Genomic DNA, 17,904 nt, shown 5'->3' with positions numbered 1-17,904 from the left:
TATCAGTTGGCAATAAAAAGAAATGAAGTACTGATGCATGCTACAAGGATGATCCTTGAAAACATGCGAGGGAAAGAAGCCAGTCACAAAAAGCTACACATTATATGATTCCATGTATAAGAAATGTCCAGACTAGTCAAATCAGTAGAAACAGAAAGTAGATTAGTGTTTGGCTATGGTAGAGGGGACATTGGGGAAATGGGAGTGACTGTTAATGGATACAGGATTTCTGTTGGGGGATGATGAAGTGTTACAAAATTGATTATGGTGATGGCTGTGTCATGCTATGAATATACTAAAAACCACTGAAATGTATACTTTAGAAGAGTGAATTTATTTATTTATTTTTTGGAGATAGGGTCACTTTGTTGCCCAGGTTGAAGTGCAGTGGTGTGATCAAGGTCACTGTAACCTCAAACTCCTGGGTGCAAGTGATCTTCCCGCCTTGGCCTCCCAAGTAGCTAGGAGTACCAGAGCATGCCACCATGCCTGGCTGGTTTTCTTTTCTTTTCAGTTTTATAGAGACAGCAGTCTTGTTATGTTGCCCAGGATGGTCTTGAACTCCTGGCTCCAAGTGATCCTCCTGCCTTGGCCTCCCAAAGTGCTGGGATTATAGGCATGAGCCACCATGACCAGCCAAAAGGGTTAATTTTATGACATGTGAAATATATGATAAAGCTGTTGATTTTTTTAACACAATAAGAGTACAATTTTTATATATCAATTTAAAAAAATAATAAACTCCAAAAAATACATATCTACATACAATGGGGAAGGACCTAGGCTACATGATCATGTGCATTCTGACAAGCAGCAACCAAAATCGAATGGGAAGAGGATCTAAAAGAGGTACGGAGGGGTCTGATGTGGTTAAGGGACTACGGCTATCTCTTGACGGGGTTGTTTAAACATCCAATGTAGTATTCTCTTAACTTTTAAGTTAACATGGGGGGAAGATAGCCTTGGTCCCACCCCATGGACTCACCCCATCTCCTCTCAAGGCACCTAGCTACCCCTCAACTGGAAGAGTTCTCGCACTGCCTGAGCCTCATGAACCTGCCCGATACTGCTCGTTGATTCATCCCTACAGGACCTGGCACTTAGCAGGTTCTCAGTGCATCCATGCTGCATGAATAAAGGACCAGTCATGTAAAATTCTCTGAGCAAATACTTTCCAACAGCCATGACAACAGATGTCCAAAGCCTCCTGTCCCAAGGGGGCTCACCGTTCTCACTCTCTCTCTCTCTCAACACTCCAACATAAAGCACATCCTCAGGTCTGGCAAGCAAATAATGGGCTTGATTCTCAGCTGCATGCCAAAGCATGAGCACCCTAAAACAAACAGGTATATCACTGAGCCCAGGGCATGTGTAGGTAAGAGGATGACCTCTAGGGCTGAAGTCCCCAAGCTGAGTGTTGGGAACAGTTAAAGAAAGGGATTAAACACAGTCCTCTTCCTCCTCCATAGCTCCCTGGCAAAGCTCCCCTGTCAGCCACTCTCTTGCCCCGCTGATGCCTTTCTGTCATCCCCACATGTGAGTAAAGAACAGAGAGCAGAGAATAAAAAAGGCTGGAAAGTCCCTATCCTTCTCCAAGGGTGATGGAATTTTGGGCCTTCATAATGAGGGGAGGGGAATTTTGGGGGAAATAAGGGGATGGAGTTTCATTCCTGTCTCCTCCCACCATACTGGGTAGAAAGGCTCCTATGCGCTGCTTTCAGTAAAGCCTTGAACTCACTGATTTAGCCTTGACTGAAAAGGGTATTTTCCTGGAGCCAAACCTGATTACAGGGAGGCGAATTTCTAAGCCCTGTTACTGAGAATCTGTATATGGGGCTGCAAGCGCATCTGCAGTGCTGATGATTTATCTAGGGCTCTAACAGCCTGCCCGCCCTAGAATGACACCAAAGAAGTTAGCACAGTGCCTACTCAAAGCAGGGCTTTGTTAGCTTCCCAGGTCACTGTGCACTTAGAGAAAGTGTGAACAGTGCCGCAGGCAAGGTGGAAATCAAGCTGCAGGCTACAGGCTGGCCTATCTGAGAGTAACTCATGGGGCTGAGTTCTCCATCTGTGACAAAGACCTGTCATAGTGTATCTATTTGCTTTTTGGAGGGAAGGGGAAAAAAAGGATTCTAGGCCTGCTATACGTTAAATCGCCATGACATAAGGCACAGTAGAGACACAAATGGCCAATAATCCTACAAATAGATATTTAACCTGCTAATAACTAAATAAATGCAAATTAAAATGAGATGCCATTTAGTAGACTAGTAAAACTAAGAAGATTGATTACAAGTGCTGACAAGGATGTGAGCAAATAGGTCCAGTACTTTCATTTGCTGTGGGTAGGAAGGTAAACAGGCGCAGCCCTTTAGAAGGTAGTTTGGCATATCCATCCACTTTTAAGATGTATACTCATTTCAACCCCAGCAAGTCCACTCCTAGAAGCCTATCTTACACAGATACTTGTAAACAAGTGTGAAAAGGCAGTTACACGAATCCTCATCACAACACCATTTATAAAAGCAAAACACTGAAAATAATTAAATGCTATCAGAAAATGAATGGCTAAATAAAGTAGAAAACACCCAGACTTTGAAATAGTATGTAACGGTCAAGAAGAACAAATTTAATTTCCTTAGACTGGCACTGCCCAATACACCTTTCTGAGATGATAGAAACCTATAATCTTTGCTGTCCAAGACAGTAGCCAATAGCTACATGTGGGTACGGAGCATTTAAATGAGTCTGGTGTAAATGAGGAATATATTTTGCATTTCAGTTACTTTTAATTAATTTATATTTTATTGGGCAGCATAAATTTGGGGTTAACTTTCCTGCAAAGATTTCCATGATACCACGTTATGACAAAAAAAAGTGAGTTGGCAAATAATGTGTAAGTGTGATCCTCTTCAAGTAAGCCTTTTACCTGCTCCCATCCCTGAATAAATCATATGATTCTATGCATGTGCATACTTTTGAAAATGCATAGAAAATGGACTAGAAGGCAATGCCACCAATGGATAGCACTGATTTCACATAGGGAGGGTGATGGGAGGGGCAGAAAGGGGAGGGGAAGAGGAACTTTTATATCATTTTTTGCTTTTGCTTCTTACTGTTTTGGCCTTTTCAAAGACACGTATTCATTTGTCATTTGTGTTATTACAGAAACAAAGAATGAAAAGCTTAAAAAAATTACTACTAAAAATAAAGTAGAAAAAAATTACTGCTAAAAAAATTCAGATCACTGAAGTCCAAGAAAATAGATATACCTGGGCAGACAGTTTTATAAACTCATAACCAGAAATAATTGAAGGACTTTGTCAACAATATTCACCTAGTATTTTCAAGTCATTACGGTAAGTGCTGGGGCTACAAAAAAGAACAGTGAAGTGTTAGCCAGAGTGGATGAAGAGAAATTATGGGAGGCAAACAACCCCACCAGCAGCAGGAGATAGACAAATGCTGGGGAGAGTCTCGCAGACCAGCCCTGAGCCACAGGAGAGGGTCTCCTCCACATGCTCCTAGGCAGGGCTCTCTAGGAACCATCTCTGCATGAACAGAGGGACAGCAAGGCCCTGGGAAAAGCCTCAGGGCCCACACACCTAAACCCCCTCCAGAATTTCCTTCAACTTTCTGGGTTGAGGCTAATGCCAGGAGAGTCAATATACTCGTTAAATCACTTAAACGAAGAGCCTTGGTTAGAACTAGCTCATCAATTAGCAAGCCCAGCACCAAAAGTGGCCCAGCATGGTGCCTCATACACAAGAAGCCTCAATTAATGCTTGCTGAATTCAAACACACTTATTATCTCAGGGCACTGAAAGGAGAAGATCTAGATCTTAAGTCAGGTGAGAAAAAAACAGGTTATTTTCCACTTAAAAAATTGTGAGGGTGGGGTGGGAACCTGGTTAACACCACAGTGGGGGAACACTGGGCAATTTGGAACCCAATTTGGAAGAAGAAAAACCACACAGGGTCTTTCACTGTCTCACTTCTAGGGGACAGAAGCAGCTATCAATAGGGTGGCCTGATTTTTTAAGGGTGAAGAGGCAGGGCTCTAAGGCCAGCTTTCCTGAGTGGTACGGGGTCACAGAGATGGGTATCACCCAGCCTGGCCTCCAGAAATGCAGATGACTGCCTCAAGACCAGAGAGCCTCAAAGGACAGAATTCACACTGTCTCCCTCTGGTAGAGGTGTGATAACATCTATCTCCAGGAATCAGAGGAGGGAAGGGATGGGCACTTCCTGCTGCTGTCTAAGCGATGAGCTAGCAGCCTAAGATAGGGTCAAGAACCACAGAAACACGGATCACTCTGTGATCACCGATGACCCCAAATGATCAGAGGTAAAGCCCTTTCTAAAACACCCAAGAGCTTGTCTTTGAGAGCAGCAAGGCAAGGGGAAGAGGGTGAGTCTTCTCCTCACAGCCTGGCTTGGGGAACCAATCCTCAAGGGAGAGTTTGGGGTGGCTCCTTTACTGGGGTGGAGCATCTGGGGCCAAGGGGGAGAAGGACTCTGAGCAGTGCTCACAGCCCCCACAGGTGAAAGCTCTTGGAAAAACAAAAAAACAAGAGCTCAGAAGGGATGGACAGGTATCAGATCACCTGGAAAAAAAAGGCTCTTCTGTGTTGCTCCTGCAGGGTCTGCTTCAGCTGTTCCACATCATTCTCCAACTTCAGGTATTCGTTCCAAGCATTTTCCATCTCCTGTTGGCCAAGAAAATGCTTCCAGTTCTGAGTTATCCCCTGCCCCATCGGAAGGCCTCATGAACACCTGTACTCCTGACCATGCAGACCCAGCCAGGGGAAGAGGGAAGGAGACCGAGACCGGGCAGGCCTCAGGCAGGCCTGGTGGGAGAGAGGGAGGAGCAGGAAAGAGCGTGGCATCCTCTCATTTGTGCTCTGACCCTAGCCACCTGCACTGTTCCCTCTTCCACCCCCAGGATGCTTTGATTCTCAGTCCTGGCCTGTACCACAACAGACTGAAAAGTGAAAAAGCAGAGATTCTGACAACTTGGAATTAACTGCACACAGATCAGGGGAACAGTCTGCAGGCAGCTCTGAGAATCTGGCCCACTGGGTGTCACTGGCCTTCAAAAGTCACTGTGGTAAGCAGCCTAAGGCACACATGCAGGCAGACATGTCACCCCCAGCAGACAAGGTCATCTACTGTCAGGCGGCAGTTCTGCTACTGGAGAAGCTCTGCTATTTCAGGACTCTTGCCTCTGGACACCAACTCAACTACATCTGGGAGGTGAGAAAAGCAGCCCCTCGCTCAGCTCATCCTGAGGGAGACAGGTCTGCCACCCTGTACGCACAGTGGACTCTCTGGAGAGCTCAGCTCGGATATGGACGAGGTCCTCCTGCAGTAACTTCTGCTGGTAGGCAATCTTCTCCAAGTGCTGGGGCTGGTCTTGGTACTGTTCCATCTGTCTGTGCAACACCTCCAGCACAGATTCTAGCTGGTCCTGTACCAGGAAGGGCCAAAAAGCAGCAGGATAGGAGGACAGTCCCCAGAGGCCTCCCCATACCACACCAGGAACCAAAGCTACTGGACCTAACCAAGGCTGAAGGGACCAGCGCTGAGATATGGGCCCACAGTTGGGGTTCTGATGCCAGCTCTGACTCGTCTAGGGGGTAGGCTGGGGAAAGTACCTAACAGCTCCGTGCCTCAATTTCGTCATCTATAAACTAGGAATACAGCTGTCTAACTCCTTATGGGATAAAACAAGAGGATAAATCAAAGAATTTAAAAAAAAAAAAAAAAACCTCTCTAGCCTCCTAGGGAAGAGTATATTATCAACCTTCAGCATCACAAATTTAAAATGCAAAAGGAAAAAATTACTTTTAGAAACGGCCAACGTTGGTGGCCCCTGGCCCATTCCTGCACTCCCATCCAGCCTTGCTGCCTCCACAGCCCAGATCCTAGGAGACAAGGAGCTTTAGGAAGCAAAGGCCTCTGCCCTGTAATGACTGCAGCCACTTCCTCCAAAGGAACCCCGCTTCCCGGGGGTTCAGGGACCGGGGATCATCACATATAAGCCTTTTTTTTTTTATTTTCCTGAGACGAAGTCTTCCTCTGTCACCTAGGCTAGAATACAGTGGCGCAATCTCGGCTCACTGCAACCTCTGCCTCCCGGGTTCAAGCAATTCTGCCTTAGCCTCCTGAGTAGCTGGGATTACAGACGCCCACCACCACGCCCACCTAATTTTTGTATTTTTAGTAGAGACAGGGTTTCACCATGTTTGTCACACTGGTCTCAAACTCCTAACCTCGTGATCCACTTGCCTTGGCCTTCCAAAGTGCTGAGATTACAGACATAAGCCGCTGCACCCAGTGCATTTTTTTTTTTTTTAAATAAGCTAACATTTGTTGTTCAGTACTAACATGAAGGTCCATCCTATGTCTCACGAAAGACAGGACAAAAAGCCCCTCTGCCCATTCCAAGATTATTCAAAACTGACACGTACTTTGTTCTCTTTAAGGGCTCGTATCTTGTCTTCCAAGTCCTGGAGGATCCTGTCCTGTTCGCAGAAGATGCTCAGTTTGACCTAAAAGCAAGAAGAGGTGGAGAAGGCTTGGAGTGATGAGAAAAAGACATGACCTTGGGATTGCGATCAGACAGCCTTTGGCTACAGAATCATCCAAGCCCTGCCTGAAGCTGTTCACCCTGGGTCTGGGTCAGGAGGCAGATGAGGGGTCAGCGTGTCACTCTGTTCACTCACGTCAATGTCGCTCTCAGCGATCTTCACAGGCTTCAGACTTCGATCCTTGAGAAGGTCCCGGCCTGTCATCTGGGAGGCGAACAATTTAAAAGAGATTTAACCATGGTGTTTGAGATCAGAACTCGGGAAAGAAAATTCACCCTACAATGGATGGTGTGGAAGTCCTTGGCAGTGGCAAGTAGGTCATAGCATGAGAGGGGCAAAAACTTGGGCTATACGATGCCTATTTCATTTTAGGAAAAAAACAAAACCTTTTCATGATTCTAGTAATGCTGGTAAGTCCTTTGAGTTAAAGAAAATGTAGATGTTCAAGTTACAGGATCATCAATTTTAAAAGTATATATCTGCCTAAAATGAATGTCAAAAATTAGCATGAATCTTGGGAGATTTGCCACCGATCAGACAGAGGTGTGCTACTGAACCTGGGAACAAGCACGAGTTACGAAGCCCATTACTCCCTGCCCAGGGTGGTGAGATGGGCAGACCCAGAGGAACAAACAAATCCCTTGACCGTTGTCAAGCCTTAGCTTAAGGAAGTCTCTGAGCAGCCCACTTCCCCATGCGTAAGGCCAGCCTTCCTCACCCTTTACCATTTGGGAAGAAGACCTGGCCAAAGTAAAAAGGAACCTGGCTAGTTCCCAGCTGGGGTTTTTAATTGTTCCCTGCATAACTGAGGCTAGGCTGTATTTGTATAAGTTACAAGAAAGGAAACCATAAAGCAATACACAAAAGTCACCCAAACTTGTGGGCCAATGGGATTTTACATTTCCCATCCCTCACTTGACTCAAAGTAGGCAATATGCTGCCTGTCTCTCACTGACTCCTGAGACTCTAAATCTAACTTATCCCATTTTTCCATTTCCCCCAATTTCTTTCTTGCCAGAAGTCATGCAGGGGTTGAGGGGAGTGACTTTCACATATATACTTTCCCATGGCCAAGACAAGGCCAGGGAGAACCAAGTCTATTGTGCCTGATGTAGGTGAAGCCAGATCTCTATTTTGCAGATCTGACCAGGGAAATGGAGGGTGGAGCTAACAGTGGCAGAGATAGGTGCTGTGTGTGCACTATACAGAGAAGTCCCAGTGTGGACAGATAGCTGCTGGAGAGAGGGGTGTAGATTTCTCCCCATTCTATCTGTAAGGTCCAGGAAGTTTGTCAGTGTGAATTGGGGGTGGAAATAAATTGGCAAACATTCCACTCAGTGCTCAAGCCCTTCATGTGCCCAACTGTCCTATGCTACCTCTCCCTGCAAACTGTCATGAGCAAATCCAAAGGTCACGGGAGAGGACCTCTCCCTGCCTTGGGGTGAGGACTGATTCTGGGCTACACGCCTGCCCCACCCATTCCCATGATCCCTTTAGTCACACAGAAGAGGGCGGAACCATTGTTTTATGTATCTTGGTAAAGTCAGCCCTGAACAGAAGACCTGGCACAAACTCAGCAAATGCTTATTGCATTGCATGTAGGTCAAAGGGAAACACATGTAGGTCACTGTTGTTGAGTTCCTGAAAAAAATAGAACTCCAGCCAAATTCTGCTCTTCAGACTATCAGATTATGTGTACATACTTGTATACACACAGTTGCAGAACACAAGACTGCAACGATCCACAAACAAACAGACTGTGCTGTCTCCTGCAATGGGAGGGCGGTGCGGGGAGGTGGGCATGAAATTAATCCTGGTGAATCACAAACAGCTGAACTTCTCAGGCAGCATGTGGGTTTTAAACTCAGGGGAACCCAGGAGAAAAAGCAGGTGAAAGCAGTGAAGTCTTCACTCTATGTCATCGTCCTTTCATCAAAGCCAAGGACGGACAAGGAGGTTGTCTATTCTCCAAAGGGACTGACCTTTGGGGCTCATTTCCTAGGTAGAAATCATTTTCAAATGGAGATACACTCTGAGGATTCTTCCCCCCCAACAAAACTCTTCCTCTTATTTCACTGAAGCTTTCTACAGAGAATGTCTTTTTGATACTTAAATAACAAGGCAGAAAATCTAATTGAGCAATGCCTCATTTATCCAGCACCATCAGGAAAAGAATGAGATATTTTATATAAAAAGGGCATTTTGAGGAGCTAAATCTTCTAAATTACTTTTTGATGGAAAGCTTTCTAAAAGTACGCCCTTTGCTGCCTTCGTGGAATACTGAATATACATTCAACCTTTTCTTTCTCCCTCTCAGGATATTAGTACTACCTCTTTTTCCAAGAAGTAGATTTCTCTTGTCCCTTTTTAAAGTGCTGCTTATCTGGCCGGGCACGGTGGCTCAAGCCTGTAATCCCAGCACTGTGGGAGGCCAAGGCGGGAGAATCATGAGGTCCAGAGTTCAAGACCAGTCTGGCCAACATGGTGAAACCCCATCTCTACTAAAAATACAAAAATTAACCAGGTGCAGTGCCACGCGCCTGTAGTCCCAGCTACTTGGGAGGTTGAGGCAGGAGAATCTCTTGAACCTGGGAAGCAGAGGTTGTGGTGAGCTGAGGTTGCACCACTGCACTCCAACCTGGGTGACAGAGCGAGACTCCGTGTCAAAAAAAAAAAAAAGTGTTGCTTACTAGGTGTTGTGGGTTAGGAATTCAAAGGACTATAAGCTCAACTGAGACGAGGTACTTACATCTCTTCTCTCCCTTTAACTGGGGGTGGTGCTCTTCAGGGTGCTCTTTCCATACGTTGCATCTGCTGCTACTACAGCACCCAGCACATTAGAGTACAAAGTTCTGTTTGCTCATTTGTTTCTCCTTACTAGAGAGTAACCTAATTAGGGGTGACTGTGGAGATGGATGCCTTTCCTCTGTATCCTCAAAGCCCAATCAGGGCCTAGCATATTGAGGAAATTCAGGCAATGTTTGCTCAGTGAGTTCATGAACGTGTCAAAGTAATGTGAGCTGGCTCTGTCTCCTATGGACGGAAGGTCACAGGCTTTAGAGCATGGGCTTAATGAGAGCTGTTTCTACAGCTCAGAGGACCGTTAGCTTCTGAATGTAGCTCTGCTCCAGAGAGCCGAGGCTACTAAGAAATATCCACGTGTACCGTATTACATCTAATTTTCCTTTTAAAAGTGTGTTTGTTGCAGCCATGTCCAAATACACTTAAAACATCAACTCTGGGTCCCCCAGTATCTCTGTCATCAGAAAAAGTAAAAGTCTGTGGGTGCTCATCCATTTGAAAGAGTCTCTCCATCAGAGGGGAATCAAAGGCCACCCAGGCATCTTCCCTCCCCTCCACCACATCCCAATCCACTTTCTCAGGGCTCAGGATGGTTGGACACAACACCTACTTCCTGATCTGCATCCTCCCCTGGAATGCTGTAAGAGCTGGTCACATTGCAGTCCCTACTTCTGCATCAATCAAAGAGGGTATGAGCAGGAGGTAGCATTTTATTCTAGTCCAGCTCCAGGCTGTTATCCAAATGCCAACTCCCTGCCCCCAAAAAGTGCCACCTTAATCTCAGGGCCACTCTGGAATCTGAGGATACCCTGGCTCTTGTAAGATGACCAATAACTGCTGTTCCCTCCCAAGAAACTCATGCTTAACTCTGTCTGGGTGAGCCCTCGCCGTGGAGGCAGATACATGATGATGGAAACACAACACAAGCTGGTGGCAAGCCAGGCAAGCTCCCCCACCCTTGGCAGCACAAAACATGGAGTCACAGAAAACCACAGATGAGAGGCTCAGCCTGGTGCATCAGTCAAAATGCTGAAGAGAGCTTCAGTTGAAAGAAAATAAAGCAAAATGACTTGCGGGAAGCCTGGGGCGGTCAGGAGAGCAACTGGTTAAGCAAGTGATGAAGTTGGCACTGAGCCAGAAGCAATGGAATGACCCCCGCTTGGAGACACGGATCAGATCATCTTACGCTTCTCCTGGGCCGACAGCCCCGTGCTGACTTCTTCAGCACTTTGTAAAGCACGTTGATCAAAGGTTCATTATTTTTAATCTGTTCCAAACAAAAAGGCAAATACAACAAAACGTAACAGGTGAGACATCAAATGACACTTGAAGCAGCCAGAATTTGGGGAACTGGCAAAGGGACAACTTTAAGGATGCTGTGTGCTGTGCAGTTCAAACAACCAGGTCTGAATCTTGGTGATGCTACTTCCATGGGACCGTGGATGCTACTGGCATGGGCCACGGGACCTTCCCAGACTGCAGCTCTCTCCTTTTTATAAAATGTTATATGCTGTCTGAAGGGACCTTTGCACAGGCTGGTTTATGTGGGAGTGCCGATTTCAGTGTTCATTTCCTTCCTGGTTCTGCTGGAGAAGGCAAGGAGGAACATCATAGAAGGGAACTTGCTTCTTCTTTTGTCCTCCCTCATCAAATTCCGTAAGATACTAGTTTAGAGTCGTGCCATGCATTCATCTCACACCCACCCAACCTTAAGTTCCACCAGAACTGTGATGCATCTACATGATTATGTCTTACCCATGGTCCCAAATGCTTACAGCTCCTTTTTGGGAATACTGTCCTCATTATATAGAACAGCAGGAATCACTGGGGGGCTTTAAAAAATACCGATGCCTGAGTTCCACCCCAAGAGATTCCGATATAATTGGTCTGGGATGGGGCCTGGGCATTGGGATTCTTAAACACTCTTCTGGGTGATTCTAATGTGCAGCCAGGATTGAGAATCACTGCCCTAAAACAGGGGTTCTCAAACTTAAGCGTGCATCAGAATCAGCTGGAGGGCAAATACACAGATTTTCTGGGCCCCCATCCCTGGAGGTTCTTGTGGTGCAGATCTGGGGTTGGACCCAAGATTTTGCATTTCTAATGAATTCCCAGATATTGTTGACACTTTTGGTCTGAGGATCCCATTTTGAGAGCCACTATTTCAAAACAGTGTTTCTCGACACTGGATGTGCATTAGAAACACCTAAAGAGTTTTTTTGTTTTAATTAAAGAGTAATACCTGAATATTACCAATTAAATCACAGTCTCTCAGGGGTAGGACCCAGACATTTATATTCATTTTAAAAACTCCCCAACAGTTCTCATTCACTGCCAGGGTTAGTAATTTCTTCTCCAGAACAATAGACCTCAAACCCTAGTATGCACAAGAATCACCCCAGAGCTTGATAAAAATGCAGAATTCTGGGCAGCAGAGTGTCCAATTCGAGAGAACCCTCCAGGTCTGCGTTTTTATCAAGCTCCCAGGTGATTCTGAAGTATGTGGCATCCCTAATCACAACTTTAAAAACTGTCCCAGAAGCTGATTTTGGAAACAGACCCTGAACAGAAAAGTCCTGATCTCAGGTTCAAACAGTCATGAAGAGTCCAGAGTCCAATAGCCCTGGAGCCACCGATGGTACATCCCTCACCAAAGACAAAAGCCTTTTTGGGGCTGACTGCAACCTTTTCTATCTACAAAGGCTTCACATGAGTGGCAGCAGGTACCCTCATCTTCCTGGCTGTGCTTCACAGAAGCGTAAAGACAACTTAAATTGTCAACAACAGTGAACCCCACATCCCACTCCTCTGACTCAGCTAAGGTATAGGGTTCTGAAGGGCAAAACTTCAATGCCAGGAATACAATTCAACGAACACGACTTTAGGGTAGGCAAAGCGTGTGATGCATGGAAGAAAGAAGGCAGGTATGAAGTCAGTTGCTGGGTTCAAGTCCCAGCAGTGTAACTGCAGAAGTTACTTAACTTCTCTGACACCTAGGTTCCTAGTTATAGAAAAGGGATAATAATTCATATTGCTCTGATCGTGTGCAGCTCTTAGGTAGTAAAACACAGCAAGGATGCAACTTGCTTCTCTCTATCCCATCAAATATATTTCTTGGTGTAACAATCCAAGCTCAGCTCCATAAAAACATAAGGCCTTTGGGTACACAGTGGTAGAGCAGCATTTTAAGAGAGGATGTTGGGCAAGGTGATGAAGAGCTTTAGGGTAAGAGCTGCACCCAAATACTGATACCCACTAACTGCTGTGTAGGCTTGGGAAACTCATTAGCCTTTCAGAGTTATAGCTCATTAAAAGATGATACCACCACTTCCCTTACAGGGCCAATTTGGAGGTAAAATAACTTAATAGAAGTAAAATGCAGTGACTGACACACATTTCAACCCCCTATTGTTATTAAGCTTCTGTTGGAGTCGACACGCAGGGATGCCAAGTTCTGCCATGCCATTCTGTGGCTCAGTTTCTCCCTCTTTAATCCCACATAGCTCAAATTCTATGATCCTGAAATAAAACAAACCTGAGGCCAAGCATCACTCCAGGACCAACTGTGAGTTTCCACTGTCACTTACAAACAGGAACCAGAAGGCAGCTATTTCCTACTGCTCCTGCTCAGGCACATTTAGTTCTCTCTGACCCTGTGCACTAAACACTCTGGTATATCTGTGTTTTATACTCACCTGTGGTGCTTGCATGCTAGGCCTCTCCCATAGGCCCAGGTGCACTATGGATGCTCTACAGGTATGTCTGAGTGGACCGCTGGGCCCTGGGTCAGGGGTGACAAGAAAGGGGCAGGCAGCTGCTGACTGGCTGTCAGGGAGGCTGAGGAACGGGGATGTGGTGCTGGGCAGGGAAGGTGGAGGCTGGGGGCTGGTGGATCTCTCTCCATAGGCATGGTGGTAACAACCCTGCCTATCCCCACAGGCTGCAGGAGGACGGACTGGGCTGCCACATTTGGTCCACACAGCTATGCTTGAGCACTGTGAATCCTGAGGAATTACTACCATACTTAGAGCAGTCACTAAAGCTCTGTGTGACCTGACTGTCATATGAGTTAGAAAACCTCCTGGCCTTGAGAGAAAGCTCTTTGTTCTCCTCACATGCTAAAGCCAGGTCTTTTTTGCTCACAGCACCCACCTTCCTTCCTAAAGCCTAGGATACAGTCAAAAGCCTGCATGACCTAGCACCACCTCCCTCTGCTGCCCTGGCCACAACCACTGTGCCCTGGCTCTCCTTGGCTCTCTGTTCCTTCCCTTTAAATCTCAACCAACCCCAGCCCCCCTGGCTCTTCAAGGCTTCAAACACATGCCACCTCCTCCCAGAAGCCTCTCCAGTGTTGTAACCTACAGAGGTTCTCACCATCTCAGCTCTGAGAACCAGGCCAAACAGATCTTTGCCTAGTCATTGTAGAGGAGTCTGTTATTTGGGGATAATTTCTTTCACCAACCCAAGACTATCTGGAAGTATCTCAAGACCAGACAGACTCAATTTTTCTTCTGCATCTGCCCATGTCATCTGCGTACACAGCAAGTGTTCAACAGACACAGAATTGCACTGGCTGATTTCTGATCAAAGGCCCTGATCTCCTTTCATTATGGGGAAACCCCCTTTCCATCTTCTTCCTTCAGACCTGACGTTCATACGCCTGCTTCTATGAGGCTGGATGAAGATCCCCGAATTAAAAATATCCCAGGCCAGGTACACTGGAGACTGTAGGGAGGCATGCCGCCCCTCATGACAGTCGCCTGAGTGTCCCATGGCCCCTCACCCACCTTTTCAGACCCACAGCTAACTAAAGGTCACATTCTTCCAGTCTATTTCATGGCTTAGGCGTAAGAAGTGCTTTTCACAGTGGGAGCTTTCAGAGAACTGTGGGAAGGGAACAATAGGGCTCTCTTCCAGGCAGAATGCCTCTTGCATTCTCTACAGGAGTTTTCTCGGCTCTCTCTGTGCTGAGAAAGCTAATTTAGAGCCTGAAGCCTTATCACCTACAGGGAGGGGCCCAGCCTTCATCTCCTAAACTGAGATGGGAGACTACCGGTGAGCCTCAAAGCCATGCGATTCCATGTGGAGCCTGCTCCCCTAGCAACAGAACCAAAGAACCCACCATACCACTTGTGGCTGAAAACCCACATTAGTGAACCAAACATACACCCCTGCCCCCACTGAAGACTCTGAAGAAGCAACTGGTTGCTTTTGGAGGGACCTTTTGGTTCAAACCAAAAGAAGGAAGAGATCAAGGTCTCGCGCCTTCATTCTGTAAGCCAGGGACCTCACACCAAAATTCACAAGAAACTGAAAAGAGGCAGAGTATGAGTCTGTAAGAAATAAAATTCTTCTGATTCAAGATGGGAGACATCTTGATTTAGAACTCAGATTGGATAAGACCTGTCTGGCCTTTGGCTTTGGGCTTGGTTCCAGTGAGGTGGCACTCTTGGAAAGGTGAGTATGCAAGGAAGGCAGGAACCCTGATGTCACTCACCTTTAGATCCAGGTACTCCAGGTCTTTCTTCAGCTGGAGGTAGGTGTCATCAGCCTTCAAATGAAGCAGAGAGGGAAAAACACAGTTACGAACACCAAGAGTTTCCATAACTGGAGGTTTCCCATGTGAATTATTTGCATTGTGCAGTTTTGGGAACAAGGAACCACAGCAGACCAACACATCAGGGGCCACAGAGGAAGCACAAATGTCTTGGTGCAGCTGAGAGCCCTCTTTCAGCAAGGCAGACCTTGCAGGTCACTGTGGGGAAAGTCAGCTTGTCCCCCACTGGCTCGGGGAAGTTTGGCAGGGAGCATCCTACCCCAGGGCTAGGGCAGCTGAGGCAGTGTTGTGCTCCCAAGATAGACCTGGGAGGTCCACCTGGAGAAGCACATGCCACACCTGAGCTACAGCACATCAGTCATCATTGCTGCAAATCCATCCATCAAACTTTTGGTCTGGATCACTTCACATGCATGAAGATGACGTTCATTGGTGTGGGTGGATGCCAAGAAGAGGCAGGGAGATGGCCTGGGTGACCCAGGAGGTCCCAATATGACCTTGGTTTCCAGAATAACCACCAGCAACTGCTGGAAATTTCCTGCAAGTTTGGTTATTTTTGCTCAGCATGGAGCCAGTGTAGCCATGTCAGGAGCTACTTGAGACAGGTGCAAGGTCAGACCCATCTGTTTGTGGCATCTCTGACAATCTATCAAGTTCTTCAGTATAATTATCAGAAACAGTGAAAATAAGAAAAAGACTCTTTGATTTCCTAAAACTCATGCTTTCCCGTGTAGCAGATCACAGAAGCTAACCATGAGGCAGAGGAGCTGTGAAAGCTCAAGAAAAATAATCCAGGCACCATCTTCTCAGCAGACTAAGAGGGTCCCAGCCAAGCAAGCCAGAGCTGAGGCAGGTGGCCTTTGCTTATAGCTCTGAGGTAAGACAGTCACACAGAAAAAACACATGAAGAGTTGAGGCAGTGCTCTTATTCATGGGAATGCCTGGGGGACAACTGTCAGGAGCACTACTGGCTTGCAAGGTCTTGTGTCCCTAAACTACTCCCTTACCCCTCCATTCTTCCCAAACAGCTCAGTCCCTACACACTTGCCACAGGAGTGAGACAGAGCAGAAGGTTATTCAAGATCACTTAGATTCACAACTGATGATAGTTTTTGCACTGACATTCATTTTTCTGAATACATTTTCTAAATCTCTCATAACTCACTAAAACAGAAGAAGGAAGGAAGGTAACAGTCCTGTCACCCTCCTCATCTGTCCCCTGCCTACCTCTGTACAGCCTGGAGGACCAGCCTCATTGGCTGAACCTATTCCTGCCTGAGGACAACCCCAGGGAGGAATGCTTTTCTTTAATCTTTCTGCTCAAGATACCCGGGAGGGCAGCCCCCTAGCCAGTTCTTGAGAAGCTTGCTTGCAAAGCCCAATGTTTTTGCAACAGTTTAGAACATTGTGTCATGCAGGTCTTGGATTTTGGCTGCAGCCTGCATGCTTCTAGCTGAGGGATCCTGAGCAAGTCACTTCCCCTTCTGGTTCCACTTGCTTTGTGTGTGGTCCTGACTCCTCTGCTACCTAACTTCTTCCAGCTTACTGTGAGGCTTAGCAGGATATGAGATGAGAAGATGCTCTGTGAGGCAGCAGGGCACCATCCAGATAAGAGAGGGCACCCTGCATCTCCCTCCAGGCTGACGCATACGTGCCTTTCCACATCCCAAGGAGTGGCCATGGGGGCAATAAGGCTGTCAGCCAGCACAGCCCTTTGAACGTGACCACACACCAGCCTGGCAGTCACTACTTACAGCCAGAGAAGCGACAGTTTAGGACCCCTACACCACATGCAGCCCCCCTCCCCAGTGCCAGAAGGGTAGGCTCGGCCTCCATCACCACAGAGTATCTGGCAGTAGCATCCAGAAGCAAACAGGCAGCGAACAAGGGAGAGGCAGACAGCAGAGACAGACCAGAGCATGGGCACGAGCGAACACGAGCCAGCATGTCACTCCCTGCCCCCGGCCCTGAGAGGAGACCACCAGTGCTGACCTGGCAGGTGGGAAAGGTCAGCTGGTGCTGCAGTAACTGGCCGATGGCGAAATTTCGCACACTGGCTAACTTGGCCTGGTGCCGCCTTAACCGGGTGAGAAGCAACGAGAGCTCCTCCAGCTGCAGGTGTGTAGACACAGCACAAGGAAGTTAGCACCACAGGAGCATGCAGCTAGAATTATGCTCTTCACCCTGGTGTCAGTGCCAGGACAGCACTGATGTGACACCATTAAGCAATTACTGCTTTAATTCTGTCATTAGGACAAATAAAAGCACTGGCAGTAAAAGGGCTTCAGGAAGTTGTTTTTACAGGAAAGCAACAACCAACAGTGCAACCTCACCCGGACCCAAGCTTTTTTTTTTCTTCTGCTTTGAGACAGTCTTGCTCTGTCACCCAGGCTGGAGTGCAGCAGCGTGAGCATGATCTTGGCTCACTGCAAACTCCACCTCCTGAGTTGTCATATCTCAGCCTTCCGAATACCTGGGATCACAGGAGTGTACCAACACACCCAGCTAATTTTTGTATTTTTAGTAGAGACGGGGTTTCGCCATGTTTGCTAGGCTGGTCTTGAACTCCTGGCCTCAAGTGATCCACCCACCTCGGTCTCCCAAAGTGCTAGGATTACAGGTATGAACCACCATGCCTGGTCTCAGACTCAAGCTTTGAAGATAGAGTTAACTAATTAACTAATCAAAGATCAGGGAAGAAAGGAGAGGCACTACCTGCGGAAAAAGGTGAGGAGCTGGAAAACATTTATGGCAAAATTCAACTTGAAAGAGGAAATAAGCCTAACATTCCCCTACATTCCCCCACAAGCTCTTCCCCTTCATTGGGGACCCAGTGACAGCCAGGTGACCCTAAGCAAGTTATTCAACTTCTCTGAGTCTCAGTTTCCTCATCTCTAAAATGGGAGTTGATAGCTGCCCTCTGGACTGCATTGTACTGACTCAGAGGAAGGA

The 17,904-nt window shown here is 46.9% G+C and overlaps 1 protein-coding gene across 17 annotated transcripts in view; it reads right to left on the bottom strand.

Annotated features, from left to right (window-relative positions):
- Positions 1-17,904, bottom strand: part of PLEKHA7 (pleckstrin homology domain containing A7) — a 238,946-nt gene that overhangs the window by 19,164 nt on the left and 201,878 nt on the right. For 15 of the 17 annotated variants that reach the window (XM_017873620.1, XM_017873628.1, XM_017873626.1 and 12 more), the window contains 6 exons: positions 14,893-14,946; positions 10,582-10,662; positions 6,729-6,797; positions 6,474-6,554; positions 5,321-5,470; positions 4,608-4,709 (listed from right to left, as the gene is read on the bottom strand). In XM_017873620.1, the coding sequence (XP_017729109.1) occupies positions 4,608-4,709; positions 5,321-5,470; positions 6,474-6,554; positions 6,729-6,797; positions 10,582-10,662; positions 14,893-14,946 (537 nt within the window). The remainder of the gene's footprint in view (positions 1-4,607; positions 4,710-5,320; positions 5,471-6,473; positions 6,555-6,728; positions 6,798-10,581; positions 10,663-14,892; positions 14,947-17,904) is intronic. The other 2 variants (XM_017873634.1, XM_017873624.1) reach the window with 1 other exon arrangement.

This window comes from Rhinopithecus bieti, unplaced genomic scaffold, assembly GCF_001698545.2.
Source record: "Rhinopithecus bieti isolate Rb0 unplaced genomic scaffold, ASM169854v2 scaffold_8211, whole genome shotgun sequence".
NCBI classification, from domain to species: Eukaryota; Metazoa; Chordata; class Mammalia; order Primates; family Cercopithecidae; genus Rhinopithecus; species Rhinopithecus bieti.
Note: the sequence above shows the minus strand (reverse complement) of the source record. Positions and strands in the feature narration are given on the sequence as shown.